The 20,673-nt window shown below is 37.4% G+C and overlaps 1 protein-coding gene across 3 annotated transcripts in view; it reads left to right on the forward strand.

Moving 5' to 3' along the window:
* The window catches only part of FSTL5 (follistatin like 5), a 424,501-nt gene that overhangs the window by 241,897 nt on the left and 161,931 nt on the right, over nucleotides 1–20,673 (forward strand). For all 3 annotated transcript variants that reach the window (XM_089525584.1, XM_089525583.1, XM_089525582.1), the window contains exon 6: nucleotides 2,950–3,070. In XM_089525584.1, the coding sequence (XP_089381710.1) occupies nucleotides 2,950–3,070 (121 nt within the window). The remainder of the gene's footprint in view (nucleotides 1–2,949; nucleotides 3,071–20,673) is intronic.

Raw genomic sequence — 20,673 nt, forward strand, 5'->3', positions numbered from 1 at the left:
TTTAAAAGTTGTAGAAACCAGAATAGAGAAATTTAACGATCCCTAAATATTTTTGTAAAAAGAAAAGTAGTCATTACTAGCAGCAAAGCCTTTACTCCCAAGTATGTGTATATATATATATATATATATATATATATATATATTTAAAAACTCTCTCAAAAGCAGTTTTCTGATATTCAAAAAAACCCTGATGATAGCAAATTGAAGTTCACCTTAGACTTAGTTATTCTTTTTTTTTTTTTGCTTTCATCAAAACAGTATTATTTTTTGTATGTGTAACCAATATTATGAAGATTATGTCCAGAATGAAATCTCATGTAGTTGAAAAATTATTTTCACATCTTAGTAGACTCAATTTAAATAAGGAAATAATGTTTACAAAGAGAGTTTCATACTATGCTTTTATCAGGCTTCTTGTGATATACAAGATACTTAGAATCAAAGGACATAAAATTACATTCTTAGTGGTCCTTTTGAACTGCATTAAAACATTCATCTCCAGAAACAGAATCAGTAACTGCTGGCTTATCATTCTGTCCTGAACATTAAAAAAAAAATACAATCTGTCTCTTGATAGGATAGACTTTACATAGAAAAATAAAGCCAAAAATGCTATGATGAAAGCATCCTTAGTAATCTTTTAAAAGGTGTTTCCTTTATTGGATTATTTTGACTGACAGATATTTATTTTTGATAACCAAAAAAAAAATATATGGAACTGGCTTTCAGCTCCCATAATTTCATTGATGCTGAGAGCATGTGTGGTGGATCTCAGTATTTCCCTATAAACATTTTATGGTCAGAAACATAGGATTTGGGAAGGGAATTTTCCCCAAAGAACCCAAAATGTAACTATTTTGATCTTTTTCAGAAGATTTTTCAACTTCAGCTTTGATTTTAAAACCACCCTTTTCTGTAGTTATTATAAAGGTAATCTGAAGTACATGTGTGGTACTGTTGTTTGGGGCAGTGTTGGTTTAATATTGCTCAACCAACTATTTGCAACTTGGAATTTTCACTTTAATTTTGTAGGGGAGAGGGTGCTAGGATAAAAGCATGATGTATCATGAAGACCAGCATTTCATCCTTTGATCTTCCAGATGCTTGGAATTTCAACATCCAAGATCTCTTAGACTGGCTTAGGCTTCTGGGAATTAAAGTCCAAAACATCTTGCAAACCAGAAGTTAAGACCTACACCTGTTGATGATATTCAGTTATTGTCACAGTGACTTTTGCAGTAGCTATTCCTGGCAAAGTTTTCCATAGAAAGCTTCCATTTCTCCATATAATTTGTTTGGAAAGAGTCCTAAGTGAAGTTACTCCAGCACCACTAAGATACCTCACCTACTGTGCTAGAATGAAACATGTTGTTGTCTATGTGATTTCAAGTCATCTTTCATTTATGACAACCCTAAGGTGAATCTATCTGGGATTTCTTGTCATAATTTATTCGGAGGGGGTTTGCAAGTGCCTTGATACTTGCCCAAAGTCACCCAATGGGTCTCCATGCCTTCAAACCCCGATCTCCTAATCCAACACTAAAATCACTACACCACACAGGGTTGAAGAGTGAAACACCAAGTGGTTTTTCCCTCCCTTTGCCTGTGCATTTTGTGCAAAATGTCTATGCAAAACTTTTTATGAAGATATAAGTTCATACACACAGCAAGCGAGGGAAGGGAAAGCTGATGATCAGTGTTCATAACAATCACAAATAGCTCATCCAGTGCTGTAATTCTTACTAGTGTGTATGATAAAACAATAGAAAATTCATTTTTCTGGTTTACATTTTTGAAGAAAAGTGCAAAATAGTACTCTTGAAATCAGTATTAATGCCCTAAAATCTTGCTCTCATCCAAAACACACTGCAGAAATAATCCAGTTTGTGACCACTTTAACTGTACTGGCTCAGTGCTAGAGAATTCTAGGAATTGTAGTTTATTGTGACACCAGTGCTCTCTGGCAGAGAAAGCTAAATGTCTCAGAAACTACAATTCCCAGAATTCCCTAGCACTGAGCCAGGGCACTTAAAGTGGTCTCCAGCTGGATTATTTCTGCAATGTGTTTTGCATTGTGGTCAAGAATTTTGAACACATTGTGGGCAGTTGTCCTGTTCACCATATAAGGAGAAACTAAGTCAGGTGTTACATCCCTACTTCACACCATTTGTCACATTACCATTTTATGCTACCAATTGCATATTGCCTCATTGCAAAATGAGGAGGAATCTGGGATACTGTAAGGAATTATTGTTCTCCATCTGAGTTAGCTGTATTTGCCTTTAGTTGTATTATCACATAGATAGACATGACTGATGTGCTGTTCAGCAGCAAGATGCTGAAATTACAGTAGATTGAGTGGCAAGTAAGTATTTGGAAATGATTTTTTAAATCAAGAAAACTACACTGGGAGTGGTAAATACCCCCCTCCACATACTGCCTACATGCAGTGTGGACCTGAAAGTCACTAAAGCTTGTATAGAAAGCTTCATTGGGGGATTGGACAATCCCCCTGTTGCTACTACCTCCATTCTCCTGCAGAATTTTCCATTGGAATGATAGAAACATATGGGAAGGTTAAGTCTTGTTATTGTTTTTTGTTGCATTCACAAGTGAGATGTATTAGAATATTCTGCAGAAATATCTATGAATAAAGCCAAGAGTGATTACAATTTGAAACTTTTGTCTTTATGTAATATAGAACACATGTTTATTGTTTCATTTCATATTGTTCCAAATCCAAATATGCATAGTCAGAAATTTATTAACATTTTAATGAATGACATATATAATTACAAAGCAACTGCAAATCTCTGACTTTACATAGTTCTAGTTCATTGCCCTGCAGTCTCTTTAAAACGATATATTACATGATATTAGAAATACTTAATTATACCATTCAACTCTTACAGCTCCAGTGTAATTTCATGGTTATAATTTTCTTGTCAGGTAATAAAACAGGATGAACTTGGCAAAGATCTCTCTGACTGTTCCCTTTTCGATCTGTTGAAATATGATGATTATAACAGTGACAAGCACCTAGGCCTAGAAGAATTCTATCGGGCATTTCGTGAGTACACTTCCTAGTTTTATTCCAAACAATGTCTATGTATGCTTTATAAATGCTGATATAGTATTTTAAATCAAACATTTGTTTGTTTGTTTTTTGCATCATATGTTGAAAATTAAACCTGCTACAATAAAAATTGTCCCTTAATTAAATCTGGATTGGAAAAATGGGACTTTTCTGCCATAAAGACATAAAACAGCCTACAGCTTTGAACAGCACATTGCATTCTATCTGCACCAAGAATTATTGGGGTCACAGAGGGAAGAAGCCAAAATTCCTGTATCCAAGACAGAGCCAAATAACACATGTCCCCCCCATCATGACAATAGGTTCTGATGGCACAGGGCCCAGTTCCCAAGTCTGGTGTGAACTCTCTGGGTGTCATATGGCTACTTCAGCAATGAACCCATGTTATACCCCCCTTAAGCCGAATTTCAAAAGAATCACACCTATACAGGTATTTACAACACATTTCACTGTGCCGCTCACCTTGAATCACTCCCGCTGGTGTCAGAAGAAGGCACCCATCAATATGATCAATGATAGGTGACTCATTTTTGGTATTCGAGGGGATGAACTGCCCACTTTTTTGTGTCAGACAGAATAAGTGTGCAAATATCCACCCACTGTTGCTTTGGAATGTCCAGGTAATGGGGACTTAGGGGAGCTTCAGAGTCAGACACCATCTCCATTCATTGTATTACTATTCCATACCAGATATTTAAAGTGGCATACTTGTTTTGTTCTCTTTTTTGTTTGATACTCCTTTTCTTCTTGGAAATATGTAATACCAACACAAAAATAGCTTTGGTGCAGAATCCATTCTTCTTTCTATCTATGCCTCCTGAACAGAATTTAGGGGACAAAAAACATTTCAGAGGGGCATAACCTCCATAATTTCCTAATGTTTGTGTCTGAATGCCTCTCATTTGCTTGATATATAAGATTCCTGTACTTAGTGTCCTGTCTATGCAGCTGTTGGAATCAACCTTAGTGTGGGGCGTTTTTCACACTGCTAGGTGCTGATGCGAGGCCTGGGTACAAAACCAGCTTGAATGATCTATGTAAATTATCTTGATTTTACTAAGACTTAATTTAAGTTTACATCTCTCTTGCCTTAGGGAGGATCTGTAGTGCAATTTCTGAGCATTTCTGTAGTATGATTATGAAAAATAATAACTAGAATAGAGTTGTATCTTACCATCTGTGGAAAAAATAAAGAACTGCAGATAGCATAAAATATATTTCAGTGCATGTCTTTAGGACTTTAGCTTGCCTTTAAATTTCTTTTCCAAAGACTTAGGCAATTAAAATCTGTTTAAATATGTAGACAAAATAGGAGTGTGAATCTGGCATGATTAATTATCACTATTGTTTCATTAGCATTTCTTAGTAGGAGATATATTTTTCAGCAGTGTAGTTAATTGGAGCCTTGACTGTCATCTAAAGATGGTAAGTTTAGAATCAAACATGACTGAAAATTACTTTTTGAGCTATATGATTTGGCATTTCTAAGCCAATAGGGATTTAGTATCCACAGCTGAAAAATAAATTTTCTGCTAAGGAGAGTTTTACAGAGAGCTCTACTGAAAGTTTTCCAGTGACAACTTCAAGTTACAAATACAGAGAGATGGTGGTGATAATTTTTACAAACGTCAAAGACAAGTTTATGCATAGGTTGGATATATTTTCTTTTTTTCATGTCCAAACTTCCAGAATCCCACAGCCACTGTAGCCGCTTGCTACATTGTATCCAGCATTTGGTGAGTCACATAGGGGCAAAACAGATGGCCCCTTTGTGGTGGCTTCCCAGTGGCTTAGGAATGGCTCATGCTCCCAAGTTGGCTGTGAAACTGCCTGCATGGCAGGTAGCTTTGCGACACTTGGGCCACGCGGTGTTTATACGCCACACACTGCAGGAGTGCTGCAAAGCTGTGGCGGCAGCAAAAAAGCTGACTTTTTGCCATGTCCCCAATCTGGCGGTCAAAGGAACAGTGTTAAACCACCCCTTCAGGGCTGTCTGTTTCAGCCCATAGTCTCACAATATGTGATTTTTTTCCAAAGTCTGAGTTTATCTTTTACACATTGATTCACTGGTATTCACAGCCCTTACTAGTTAAAATAACACAGATACATAACATAACAAACATAATAATCTAAATATCTCCTAGCACAAATACATACCAACTCTATACATCCACAAATGATACCAAACATCTGTAAGCTTCTTGACCTCTATTTGAACTTCTCTTCTACCCTTATTGAATTTTGATCTCTTCTTTAATTTGAATATCATACCACTTAGTACACACATCTTTGCTATCATCTACAATTCCTTGTTGCTCTCCACCTTTATGATTCACCCATCTTCCTCTCATCTTGATGAATCAATGTATGTATTAATATAAGTTACTCTAATTTTCATATGCATAATTGTACTAATTATGATTTATCCTAGAAATGTGTGGAATGTATGACTACAGCCTTTCCCATTTGTGTTACTCCTAACCATTCCTCCTGCACTGCACTTTTGCACTTACCTGCTTTTCAAATAATATATCATAATGTCTATTTGCATCATATCTACTAATTTCAGCAGCCATTCCTTGTATGTAGGTATTTCCTCTTCCATTTTGTGGCATATAATATCCTTGCCACCATCACCCTATATACAGATGTATTCTCCGCTTTTCTTTCTCAAAGTTTTTAGTGGAGAACTATATCCTTAAGAATTTATAGAGCTCATAATAATCTCTTCAGAAGCCAAAAAAAAAAAGTATGTTCAAAAGCTGGTGTTTTAATCACATACAAAGGTGAGTAAAAGTTTGTAAGGACACTGTGCTTCATAGGATTCTCCTTGGTTCTAATGCTCATATATTCTTTCTCACAGTCCTTTCTTCAGGACATCCCTCTCGCTGTGCAGCTTTCATATGAGAAAGTGTAACACTGGATCTGAGGGTCTAAGTTGCTTAAAAGTAGAATTAAATTCTGTTGTTGTTAATTAATACCAAGTCCACTTCAACTTATGGAGATCCTTTGAATGATAGGCTTCAAAGTCACCTTATCATCAACAGCTCTACTCAGGTCTTGCAAATTTATGACTTCCTGGATTGAGACTTCCTTGAATGAAGTCTTCCTCTTTTCCTACTGCCTTCTACCTTAAGCATCATTATTGACGTACCAAGCAATATTGTTTTTTTCATGTCTTTTCAAGGTATCTCCAAAGTATGACAGTCTCAGTTTAGACATCTTGGCTTCTGAGAGTTCTTGCTTGATTTGCTTTAGAATCCATTTATTTATCCTTTTAACGATCCCTAGTATCTGTAGAACTCTTCTCCAGCACCACATTGCAAGTGAGTGGATTTTCTTCCTGTCTACTTTCTTCAGTGTCCACCATTCACAACCATACAGAGAAATGGGAAATGTGATGGCATGGAGTATTCTTATCTTTACTATTCAGTAATATATTTTTACACTTCAGACTCTTGTATAGTTCGTTCTTAGCTGTTCTTCCAAGTTCCAGACTTCTTCTGATATCTAGATTGCAGTCTCCATTCTGCTTAATGACTGAACCAAGTATAAAAAGTCTTTTCCTCTCTTTCAGCAGCAGAAATCTACCAGCTTTTTTTTCCAGCTAGTCTCAAAGATACTACAAAATCTCTTTGCATACTGATAATCCAGACTAACATGACTATGGGCAGGAACAGACCAGCAAATTAAGCTGCCTTCTGGGTGGCTTGGGAGCATGGCATTTACACACTGCATGCTCCCAAGCCATCTCAAAACCACTCAACCAATCAGATGAAGGTGGCCTCAGGATGCTCCAGGGGCATGGCATCTACACACCGCATGCTACTGGAGCACCCAGAAGCCACCCTGGGATTGCAGCTGGGCCTCTTAAGGCTGCTTTTTTATTGGCCCAGTAGGAGGGGATCTTTTCTGCTCCTATTTGGGCCGGCTCCAGGGCTGATTGGGGCTGCAGTCCGGGGCAGCCCCAATCCACCCTTTTCAGGTGGTCTGTCCCATCCCTTTGTCTCTGAATTCTACCATGGTGAAGGAATTGAAATAGTTCAGCACATTAATCCTACAAATTAAATCTTTTACAAACAAAGAAATGATACCCAGTACAAAGTCACTAAAACAATGATATATATTTATTGCCAAATAATAGTAATCTTTATCATTGGTAGCGACTGATCTTCCCCTTTTGGTTACATCTTAAATATAAATGCTTCTATGAAACTCATAAAATTACCTGTTCTTAATTTTTGCTTTTACAACTTCTCTGACATCTCATCAGCTGTATCTCTTGCTTACATTCATTCTTTTATTTATTTATTTTTAATAAAGGCCCTCCTCTAATCCTCTAATCACCTTCAGTTCCATGTGTTGACTAAACTCATAGCTGGAAGACAGTGCCCTGTCTTTCCCATGATTTATGTTCTTTCACTTGTCTGTCAGCCTTCATATATTCAGCAAATACTAATACAGTATAGCTGTATCTGCATAGAGATTTCCACATGCTTAGCAATCCTGCATTAACATATTTCTTTATCACTTGGGAAAGTTGTGCATGTACACTTTCCTGGTTGTCTTCTGTTGAACTGTCAGAAATCACGGGAAGAGGTAGATGGGCTTCCTTCTTTTTCTTCTTCCAGCATTCAGTAACCATGTAGAAAAGAAAGTTATAATAGCATTTCTCTCTTTGTGTGAAAATATACTGTGTACACGTTTCTCACTTTACAAGCACTTTTCAAATACTGCTTATAGCTACAGTAATCCTGTGTTTATTGAAGTCATTGATGGTTTTATATGTGTGTTGTTTTGTAAGTTGAAACATAAAGTAATTTCACTTCCCAGTAGCATACCTTTATGAAATAAACATCAAGGCTGGCAATCCCAAGTAGCCCTTCAGAGTCATGTATAAAAGTCCCATGCTTGTAACAAACAACTAAGTAGCAATAACATATTATTTTGATCACTTAAACAGATGTAAATACATGTATAGTCCCTTCCCTTTATGCTATAAAGTTTGTGGAATAAATAGAGAAAAGAACGCCAAAAAGATCAGAAGTGACTGAATACCGTGAATTGAAATAACAATGATAATAATGTACGATTCTTCCTGTATCTTCTTTAAAGTAAAAAAAAAATAAAAAATTAACATGATTTGAACTAAGGGTTGTCCATCAGAAATAAGAATGAAGGGTTTTTTTGGAGCCAGTGTAGCTTAGAACTAGCTAGTCCAAAATGTGTATTCACTGAAGTAAGCATCAAACCTGGAATGGCAGTACAAGTTAAATATGCAGTCTTTAATCGCTATTTTCTTGCATTCACCCACACAGCTCTTGATTAACCTAACTACAGCCTTATAATAAGGACAGAATGTGGGAGTTAAACAGTGGGTTATTACGAAGACACCTGAATGCTTATTTAATAGAAGCAAGACTAACTTTCAGTGTATTCTGAATTAAAAAAAAGCTTAAAGCAAGGTGTGCAGTGTGTGGCTATCCAGATGTCCTAGATTGCAGCTGCCATTATTATTATTATTATTATTATTATTATTATTATTATTTTCTTATATCCCACCTTTCTCCCAATATAAGGATAAGGTGGCAAACAAGTATAAAACAATACAATGCATTAAAACACATAAATATAAAAATTAAAAAACAAACAATTTTAAGGTTTAAAAGAGTTATAAATTAAAGTGTAATATATTAAAATACAAACCATTAAAATTTGTATAGCCCAGCATTAAAAACCCAGTTCTTCTCAGCTTGATTGGCCTGACTGCACAGGAACATCTTTACCTGGTGTCGGAAGGATAGTAAGGATGATGCCATCCTGGCCTCTCTAGCGAAGGAGTTCCAAAGCTTGGGAGCAGCCATTGAGAAGGCCCTCTCTCTTGTTCTTACCAAACACACCTGAGAGGGTGGTAGGACAGGGAGAAGTGCCTCTCCAGATTATCTCAGAACTCTGGTGGGCTCATACAAGGAGATGCAGTCCATCAAATAGCCTGGACCCAAGCTGTATAGGGCTTTATAGGTCAAAACCAGCACTTTGAATTGTGCCCAGAAACCAACTGGCAGCCAAAGGAGCTGTTGCAATGAGGGAGTTGTATGCTCCCTGTAGCCAACTCCAGTTAACAGCCTGACTGCAGCTCTTTGGGCCAGCTGAAATTTCTGAACACTTTTCAAAGGCAGCCCCACATAGATCACATTACAGTAATCCAAACGGGATGTAACCAGGCATGTACCACCGTGGCCAGATCTGACTTCTCAAGGAACAGGCATAGTTGGGGCACATGTTTTAGCTGTGTGAAAGCACTCCTGGTCATTTCTGATACCTGGGCTTCCAGGCTCAGTGCTGAATCCAGAATTACCCCCAAACTATGAACCTGAGTTTTCAGGGAATGTGTAACCCCATCTAACACAGGCTGAATCCCTATTCCCAAATCTGTGTTTTGACTGACCAGGAGCAACTCTGTCTTGTCTGGATTAAACTTCAATTTGTTTACCCTCATCCAGTCCATTACAGTGGCCAGACACTGGTTTAGGACAGAAATAGCTTTCTTGGAATTAGGTGGAAAGAAGTGATAGAGCTGGATATCATCAGCATAAAGTGACACCTTATTATTTATTTACACCTTATTCCAAAACTCCAGATGACCTCTCCCAGTGGTTTCATTTAGATGTTAAAAAGCATAGGTGACAGGACTGAGCCCTGAGGGACTCCACAGGCCAATGGCCAAGGAGTCAAACAGGTATCCCCCAGCACCACCTTCTGAGAGTGCCCTTCCAAGAAAGAATGGAGCCATTGTAGAACAGTGCCTCCAAGCCCCATCCCAGAGAGGCAACTCAGAAAGATACCATACTTGATGGTATTGAAAGCCACTGACAGGTCCAGTAGAACCTACAAGGACACACTCCCCCGGTCCAATTTCTTGCATCCACCAAGGTGACCAAAGTGGTTTCTATCGCATAGCCAGGTCTGAAACCAGACTGAAATGGATCTAGATAATCCGTATCACCCAGGAACATCTGGAGTTGAGAGACCACCACAAGCTCTAGCACCTTGCCTAGAAATGGGAGATTGGAACCAAGAGATCTTACCACAGGCTCTTTTGAGCATGTTGGAATTCTGCCTTGCTGTAAAGAGGCATTAATCACTTCCCTTACCCACTCCACCAGTCCTCCTCTGGCTTGTTTAATAAACCAGGAAGGGCAAGGGTCTAGAATACATGTGGTGGCTCTCATCTCTCCAAGGATCCTGTCCACATCATCAGGCTGCACAAATCAATACTGGACAAGCAGGAACCAAGGTTATATCTAACGAAACTGTATCAACTCTGGCATCTACATCAGAGTGAATCTGAGCTCTACATTGTTTGTAGTGGCTAAGTGTAATGGAAGTTGCCGTGAAACTATATGTTGAAGGCTACACATTGTCCTCTCCTTGTCTCAAGGCTGCCATCCACTGTGACCTTTGGAAAAACAACAGCAACAGTTGTTACACCACATATCATGTCCATTTAGAAATTGTTACACTCTAGAGCACTGGTCCTTTAAGAGATTTTGGACTTTAGCTTCCAGAAGCCTCAGCCATGTTGGCCAATAGTCTGGGATTTTGGAAGAGCACAGTTTGGGTACCACTGCTCTACAGAAACAAATAATATCCATCCAGATTCTTATTAAAACCTTCATATATCTCATCAGAATTAAATCAAATTGTATTCAGTGAATTATAGAATGGAACTGTCCATTCTTCAAGTGTTGAGAAAAGTTATTCATGGATTACAACCCCAAGAATCCCCTTGGCTGACCACTGAGCTTTATGGGACTTGTGCTGAAAAGGGACTTTTAAAGCTCTGATTTTCCCATCCTTTCCCATCTCTTACTTTTGAAATATCAGTGTGACTACTCACAGTAGCGAAGCTATGTCTACTGCAGGCTGCATAGTGTCATTTATATTTAACAGTTTTCCAACTTGATCTTCAGAAGCCTGTATATACCATAAAGTAGTGGACACATGTTTGCCAAATATACAGATCTAGACCCAGAAAAATTGGATCATTTACTTATTATCCAGCTGTTCTTATAACCTGGGACCCAAGGCAGCCCACAATCACAACATTCATTTGAACAAAGTAAAAACAACAACAAAAAAAACAGTAATGCTGTAGGGTACTTTCTGTTATTGTAACAAGCAACAACAATGAATTTAATTTCAATGACAATAAGTAATAAGTAATGTACATGAATTTTAAAAATAACTCTTAGATATTGATAATAGATGTCAGATAGGTTGATGTAAACATAGATATAAATATCAAAATTACTAGATAGATAGATAGATACTGGTAGCTAGATAGATAGATAGATAGATAGATAGATAGGAAAATATGTAACTGTAGAAAGTGAGGTTTTACCAGTTCTGATTTGTATCACCTTTTTAAAGCCAGTGAGATCCAATATTTTGAGCTGCTTCAAATAAGATCAGTTTCTTCATCCTCCGTCATTGTTTTCATGTTTAATAACTGGTAGCATTTACGTTAGCCATTGTGAAAGATCTGAGCTAAGGATATTAAACAAGTAAGCTGCTACCTGTTTTCTTCTTCTATTAATGTCAAGAAGTCCCATGGCAACTTTAAAGAGTCAATGACTTCTCATGTGTGTTTTGTAAAATTGATTTACTGGTAAATACACAAAAGAGGAATAGGAGCCAGAAACAGGAGATAGGCAAACAGAGAAGCCCTTTTCACAGTTAGTGCCCTTGTGTTCCATCGGTCTTTGACTGACATGCAGACTTACAGCAAGTGGAAATTTTCATTGATAGCTACAATCTCTCTTGTAATATGACTGTGGAACTCTTAACAAGTTTTTACTGGATAATGTCTATTATTGCTGATGAGAAGATATATAGTTTCACCTCTTTATCCATGCAAAATTCTTTGAAATATTTGGTTCAAACTGCTTTTAATTTTTCAAGGTGGGAGTTTTCTGTTTTGTTGCCTGAAGCTCTTGGAGAGAAATTAAGAAAGACATTTTTTTAAATCTTTCAGTACGTCTATAGGTTTCTTCATAATGTTGCATTTTCTTTGATGCATATATACCTCCCTCCCATACACACTAAGTAATCACCTCTCTGTTGTTGTTTTTTATTTTGAAGTGGAAAACATAGTAGTCTCTTCCTAGCAAATCCGCTCCCCTTCCCACTCCTCCATATCAAATAAATAATCAAATCATTACCATATTACTTTTTCAATATGGATACTAGTACAATAGAGGAAACACTACCACCACCCTTGTTCCTAGAACAGAAGCACTCAGTCACAGCAGAAAACACACTGAGATGGTAGTGGAGATCTGCTACTTGTGATTGGGGAGATTTGAAAGTGGGTAAGTCCCTTTATCCAAAGCCCAGCCTGTCTGGCTCTGGTGGACATTTTGTAGTTTTCTCTCTTTTTCCATTGGTTACAATAGCTGTGAAATTATATACACTGCCATCAAAAGGAAAAGAGTGAGCTAGGATGCATTATGGGAAGACTGTATCATTGAAATTATACAATTTCCTCAGTTCTGGAGGTGTGTTGCTATATATCCTGTGGAAACAGCCCTTCTCATAATGCATCCTAGCTCACTCTTTTCCTTTTGATATTGGATGGAGAAGGGCCACATAATTTCCCATATTGTATGGAAGTAATTTAGCAAACTGAGTCTCTTCTTAGAGGTTGGCCCTTTCTTTCTACTCTCAAGGGAGAGCCCCTGAAGATCTGTTACATCTGGGGTGCCTTCCCAGAGACTATAGGTAAGCAGTACTATTATAAGCACCATTACTATCAAATTAAGATTTGTCTTCCTTTAAAAAAAAAAGAGGTCCATGTCTTTTCTACTGTTTGATAATAACAAGCCATTTGTAGCCACTAATAAGTAGAAAAAGAATTAATTGAAAATGTTTTTCATGTTTTATTTCAGGTTTGGGAATCTGTATTTGGGAAAAGCACCTTTATTTTAGTTATGGAAAACAATCTCATTGAATGTCCTCACTGAATATTTGAATTGCAATTATTATGCAAATGAACACAGTGTGTTGGATGCCATACATAAATGACTTCCATATGCAGGGTATAACTTGAAAATCAAGTTGGTTTCATTCTGTAGTTCAAAGAATATTATTTTCCGGGGGGGGGGGGGGGAATATATGTGGTTTTAGGTGATTCCACTTTAAAGTTCATTTCCAAAAGTAATAAGCACATTTATGTATTACTGAGGAATTTCTCAGGAACTCTTGACCTGTTTCTTTATACTGCCTTTCAAGTTGAGCTCCTATAATTAGCTTTCTATTGTGTGTCATTTTTCCTTGTTCACTTTCCATCTACTTCAAAGACCCCAGAAGATCGTATTGGTGACCAACTGAAATAAAAATTTAACGTAGGCATTTAGAGGAATCTCCAAGAAAATATTGTAGATGAAAAGGCTTTATTCTTTATATTGCTAGAATGATACCAAAGAGCTAGAAAGAAGAAACTGGATCTTGGAGGCCTTTTGGGTAGATGTTATTGTGTCCATGAACTGGGTATGTAAATGTTTTAGATAGATTCAGATTACTTTGGGATGGTACTTCTTGATTCAACAGTGTCTCTTGAGGGTCAGGTAACCTCAGTGGCTTTTCATCAGCTTTGGCTGGTTTGCGTGCTATGAACATTCCCGGACTGAGTGACCCTTACTACATAGGGTCATGCTCAGGATAACATCCCATTTAGTTTCCTGCAGTGCGTTATATGAAATGTTGTTCCTGAAAATGATCAGTAGCTTCAGCCAGGAAGATTAGTAGCTTGTATAGCTTGTGAATTGTGAATGATCTACATTGGAATTGGCTCTACTGGTTTAAGAAGTCGGTGATGCTTCCTGGCCTCTGAAGAGGTTCACCAGCTAAAGCTGCAGTTCTTAAGCTTGGATCTCCAGGTATTGTTGGACTTCAGATCCCAGAAACCCTAATCAGCATGATCAGTGGTGAGGGACTTGCAGTCCATCATCATCTGGACACACTTAAGTTGGAGCTGGTAGACTAAACTCAAAAGGGAACGTGGCACTCAGTCAGATCAGTGGCCAACACAATAAGAGAAAGGAGGGAAGGGAGGAAGGAAGAGAGTGAGAGAGAGAGAGGAAGGAGAAAATAAAAAGAGAAAAGCTTAGAATATTATTTATTCAGACAAGTTTTTAAAACAGAAAGTTTTTAAAGAATGTACCAGAGGCATTGTGCTGTTTTAAAGTGTGAGGTTTTTAAATGTTTTTATCTTTTTAATTGTATTTAATTTTTCAAATAATCTTTTTATTTAATAATTTTTAAATGATCAGTTTTAATATTGTAATAGTTTAATTGTATTTTAATAATCATTTTTGTATGTTTTTAACAATTTTGGGGGGAAATGAGATATAATTGATGGTGGTGGTGGTGATGATGATGATGATGATGATGATGATGATGATGATGATATTGCTCCAGTAATAGTCTGGAACAAATTGTAAGCCTAGGTAGGCTTGCACTGAGAGGGTTGTCTCAAATTCTGATGGTTCTACAGTTCTAGGAAAACCTCTGGCACATAAAGGTATCATGGTGTTATGCTGGAACATGAAGATATTTGGAAAGCCTTGTCCTGCCACCCCCCCCCCCCCCCCCAATACCACTCAAATAAGCATGCTAGTATTGTGCTGTAGCACTATTTTTTGTTGCGTAGGGTTTCCAAATGTGATTTAAAAAACAACAACCTCCCAGTGTTTATTTGCCCATCCTCAAAGTAAATTGAAGACAGCCTATCACAATGAAACTTGTATAATATTTATCATTCTATTTATCAGTTGACTTTTTGCTTACCATTACATTTAAGGCCATATGTTCCTTCTATAAAAGTCCAGAACCTATTTATACATTGGGTTTGACCTCCTCCACTTCAGGCTTATAACATTCATATAAATGTAGGATTCTCATAACATAATTCTTCATTCCTCTCCTATGTGGCATGCCTACAAGCACCATAGCAGATCTTTACATGTAATAAATGAGGAATCTTACAGTAAATGAGAGGCCTACATGAAAGCCAATTGTTCTTTAAATGTAGGTTGCATGTCCTTTATCTATGAAAGATGGATAAACAAGTGAATCTGTCAAATACCTGTTCATTGTTCCACTTTATGTGAATCAGCAATTCTTTGTTTCAGTAATCCAGGTGATGCACGATTTCCTATTAGGCTTTATTTGTTTTCTGCCACTTCTGTAATTCTTCAGATTCGAATGCTTTCTCTTCTCCTATAGCCTGTAAACAGATAATTACCATCACTCTGAAAAGTGAATTGCTACATATAAAGAAACTCAAGACATCAGAAAACAATGTTAAAACTTAGCAAAGTTGTTAAGACATTGCTCTGTCAGTAAATGCACATTTTATCTTTATTTGACATTTGTTCCAAATTTGTCTTTGCAAATCTTGGCCTTACATGGACATTTGAACTGACTAAAAACAAAATTCTTCTTCTGTACTACATACAAGTAAGTTGTGTGGAATTCCTACTGGTGTCTCTGCTGTGCTAGCTGCACATTTCCATTTTCATGGTTGCTGTCAAGCATTCTAACAAACCCATGAGAACAGGAGACTCACCTCTGTATATCATTTGATTAAAATTACAGTCTTAGATTGTTCTAGAAAGACTTGCCAAGCTCAGCTAGTGGTACGTACTGACAGTGAGACTGTTTCCAATAGTGATCTGAAGTGAGTTGTTAGAATAATATGCACATGTTTTTGGGCAGCCTTTTTGGATGTGTTGTGGCCAAGTAGCAAAAATGTAAATGTAATGATACTTTGAATGTCAGAAGCCAAAGTGATAAATAGTAAATATTTTTCACCCCCTTCACTAATATGTATAATTAGACATTCCTGTACATAAAACTGTAAGATATAATGTGTGTCAATCTGCCTCTTAGAAGTTCCAATTTCATTACTCATTGGTTCTAGCAATGCCTTCTAGGCTTGACTGCCTTCTTTTAAATGTTTCATATGAGTTAAATGCAAATACACAATATCAAATTTCAGTTTTGATACTGTTTTTAAACCCAAGCATAAAGTCAGGATATATACATCCATTAAACACACTGGGGGAAAGGAGACTAGGGTAAACTCCTGACATTTAAACGAAATGATTTTTCCTGAGTTACCCATGTGCAAACACAACAAACATATACTGAAATTGATTTTTGCATAAATTTACTTTTCTGCTTGGATAAATTCATGAAAAATATAGAGTACATTTGGTTGAAGATTATTAGCCTTTAAAACCAATTATTGCTATTTATTATGGGAAGTGACATTTAAATGTAGTATAAGAAAAGGGCTGCATTTTCTGTAAGGTTTGTAAAATCAATTTTTGAATGGAAATTAATCAGAAACCTTAACATTCTGACAGAATACTGATGTGAACTTGCATCTTCCGATAAGATACTGTACTGCCCCATGTAGCACATGAGTATGACTTGGATCATAAGATATGTTAACCAAAAGAGATACTGGCAGGAATTCGGGAAACTTCTATTCTGTGAACTTCCTTAACTTACTTTATGTTGGGATTCAAGCCTATATTGCATGTATTGCATAGATATTAGTTCTCTGATGAAAGAGAAATTATGGCGGGATACAGTCTGCCCAAAAAGGGTGGTCTCCCACCACCCTGGTTTACTCCACAAGGGAGCTGTAGCGGACAAACCACGCGGCTCTGTCGCAGAACAAAAAGAACCCGCAAAAAGCGGGTTCTTCTTGTGGCACCTTTGTGACGCCATAAGGCGCCAATGGTGCACTTGCAGCATCACAACAGCGCCGGGACGTGTGGACGCTAAGCGTCCGTCATGTCAAAATGGCGGCGCCCATGTGTACAGGGCGCTGCCATTTTGACGCTCCCGTCATGTGCCAGGGGTGAGGCCAATATGGACGGTGCATCCTCGGCGAACCCTTAGCACATGACGGGGGTGCCGCAAAGGCCTGTGAAAATCGAGCCACAGTTTTTCTGCTTTGTTCTCAGTGTCATTTAGAATTTCTTTTGGTAATCTTTTTGCATTTATTTATCACTACCAAGTAGTCAAGGCCATCCATTTGTTTTCTACCATCTTATCTTACCATCACTCTGTAGACTCTCTGGCTGTCTGCACACCCTGATCTGTCTGCCATGGTTGTATGGGAAGCTAGTGAGACTGCAGAGCACCAGAAAAATCATTGACTGGTGAGAGACAAAGAACACACACACACTGTGAACTTTATCGCACAAGGCTCCCAGAGACTGCTCTCAGAACAGAATGGAAGGGGCCTGGAATGAGTGAGGGACGAGTGGGGGGACACATTTTATCTCACACACAAGTCCCTCACTCATTCCGTTCTGTTCCCCATCTGTTCCCCATCCGTTCTAGAGGAGGAAATTTTTGAGAACTGTTTTGAACAGTTCTCAAAAATCTCCTCCTCCCTGGAACAGACTGGGAATGGAATGAGTGTGCAGTAAAATGTGTCCCCTACTCATTCCGTTCCCTTCCTGGCTCCTTTGGGACCGTTCTCGTTGCATCCCAGTAGCCCTGTGCAATAAAGTCCAGAGAGACATAGTGTTGGATTTTTAATGTAGAAATGTTTGATACTAATACGTGTAGCTGTCATGAACTGGAAACAATACTTGTGTTTTCCCTGTGTAGTAAGTGAAATTGCTCTTTCTGTCAACCACATTATATTACAAAAAGTCTGTGTGTACTCAGCCTTATATGAGAATGATATAGCCTGCAGGCTGCAGTAAGCCTAAAGGCCATTTGTGTGGCTTCCATGCCTTTTCCAGATCTCTTCTTCCTGTGCAGAAATAAGAAAATAAAGTCAAAAAAGAAATGTTCCTAGAATGTTTGTTTTTGGAAGCCTTTGGGCAATTTCCCTTTAAAGCAAGACCCAAGGCCTTTTTTTAAAGTGTATAGGAGAGGAGATATTTTTCTTCTCTGCTCCACAACCAAAAGTGATTTTTTTTACCTTTCCTAGAAAGTAATGTAATGAGGTGCAGGCTCCCTCAATCCCCCTTGAATCTCTTAAATTAGACTTTAAAAAAATAAAATTCTGGAAAATAATGTAATCCTTCCTGCTTCTCAAAGATAATGAGAAGCTGAAAACATTGACTAGCAATAATTAGAATGAAGGTTCTGAGGCATGTTGAAAAATCTGATTTCCTTCTTAGGAGCATGTGTTTTGTAAGTATCTGAAGCAAATGATGAAGGGAAACCATCAATATGATGCTTACCCTTCATTTGCTATTTTTCTGATGATGCTCATATTTTGCATGCCCTATGCTAGCTCTCTCTTCCTCATGATTCAATGTGAATAAGGGAAAACTATAAATCCTATGCCCCCACCGGCATAAAATTAAGTTCCTGATCAATGAAATGCCTTTTCAGCTTCAAGCAAGATTTCCCTGCCACTAACTACCTTTCACTTCTCAAAGATAAGGGAGTTCATTTGTCCACTTTCTAATTGAAAGCTAGGGAGTTTCAGGAAATATTGAATTGTGGTGCAGATGACTCTCTGTTTTGGCCTGGATTCAAATGTATAGGTGCCTGGTCTTATAACCTGAATGGGAGAATTCATATTTTGAACTCTTCCAAATATTAAATTGTTTTTGTCTACTGTGATATTCATTTAGATATATACTTTTTGTTTGTATTTGAGGTGAAAGAAGGGCAGTTCTACAGCTGCCCTGATTGGCTTATAGAAACCTGGTCAGAAATTAATTTTTAATAACACGGATAGATGAATTAGGAATTTCTTTCCCATCAAATTGTTCTCATATCCACATATAGCAAGACTGCTAGAATATTTGAATATTCTTTACTGCAATGTGGGGACACTCCACTGATAAAACTGCCAAATCTTCTGCAATTGATTCATGCTTACATGAGCCCAAAAATGACCAGAGTCCCCCCACCCCCAACCACACCATCAGCAGTCAAAAATCTATGTAATGGTAAAAAAAAGTTGCAGAAATTTCCAGAATGTGAAAAGTAATAAAAGTACACAATAGCTACTATAGTCTGTCTAATGCAAAGAAAAGTGTTGATATTTTTAATAAAAAAATATCCATTTCTGTGTGATTTTGCCTTGTGGTTGAAACTTTATCACACATTTTGTTCACATGAGTCTTTTTAACCAGTGCCATAGCCGGCTGATTGGCCCCTTGTTCAGTTCTAAGCAGGGCTATTATGAAATGACAATTAATAATAATAAATAATAAATAATATTTTTATCCAGCCCCTCTGTACAACATAACTGGGGCATCTTACAAGGTTAAAACATACATTCCCATATCCCACAATCCCACCCACCCCTAAATTACGAATAAACAGCTTACAGTTTAAAACATAACTTAAAATAATAGACAAAACAGTTAAACAATAGCAACTGCAGAATTAGGGGTGAACAAACCAGGCTTTTTTTTAATGGCCAGGTATCTATTCAGGGAAGACCTGCCGGAAGAGATCTGTTTTAACAGCTTTTTAAAAGCTGTTTAAGGTGGTAATGCATGAATATTAACTTATCTGTTGCAAATTTTTTGTCTCTAGTTGTTAAAATTAGAGAGACTGAATTATCAAAAAAAGGGTCAGGCTAATGGCAACATATCCTAGAACTATAATTATACAACCAATACTAATCTCCAGTGTTGTAACCCAATCTGATAATTTAACTGTATGTAAACTTCCTGTATCTTTTATGTAACCTTTATATTTTAAATGGTTTTAAGTTATCGCAAATCTATGGATTGTAAATAAAGATTGAGTTGTTGACATTTTTTTCTTTTGTGACAATGAAATTATCATAGATTTATATTTCTAACCAAGTCAACAAGAAGTTAATCCTAGCAGCTCTGGCCTCAGTAAAATCCTTGAAATGGCTATCAAGGGCCAAAACACTCTTCCAGGACGAAAATTATCTGTTTTTCCCATGAAAAGAGAACATCAGAAGGCTTTTGCCAAACTTCACTTTGAGCAAATGGACTCAAAGGTGATTCAAGGAAGATACCAGGATATCCCTTTTCTTGATAGACTCTGTATATGTGGGTCACCTAAAGTTGAAGATCTTACACATTACCTGCTGCATTGTCAATTATATAACAGTATTAGAGGGCAATATCTAGCTCCCATCCTCAGAAATTTGAGGGAAAGGGATGATGAAAGCAAGTTGCCTCTGCTATTGCAAGGAATTGAGCCTTTTATTACTCTTAGGGTTGCCTTGTTTGCAGTGAAAGCTGCTATTCTATGGAAGCAAGAAGAAGAAAAGGACCCCAGACAGACTGTTGTGCAAATTACAACAGTGCAATCAGAGCCATGTATTTTAAATTTTATAGAGATTTCTTTTTATGTAAGTTTTAACTATATATGCTTTTCCCCTTTTATCTTGTATTCTTTGAAATGGTCTGGAGACTTATTCAATAAAGATGTATGTAAGAAGTCAATCTTTTAAATCTTTTTTAAATACCCAGAGTTCTCTTAGCAATGTTATGCACCTTGACAGAGTTACGCTCACTTCCTGTTCACTTCTATTT

The sequence above is a fragment of the Sceloporus occidentalis genome, unplaced genomic scaffold (genome assembly GCF_023333645.1).
Source record: "Sceloporus occidentalis isolate IW3139 unplaced genomic scaffold, rSceOcc1.0.p SCAF_5, whole genome shotgun sequence".
Taxonomy (NCBI): domain Eukaryota; kingdom Metazoa; phylum Chordata; class Lepidosauria; order Squamata; family Phrynosomatidae; genus Sceloporus; species Sceloporus occidentalis.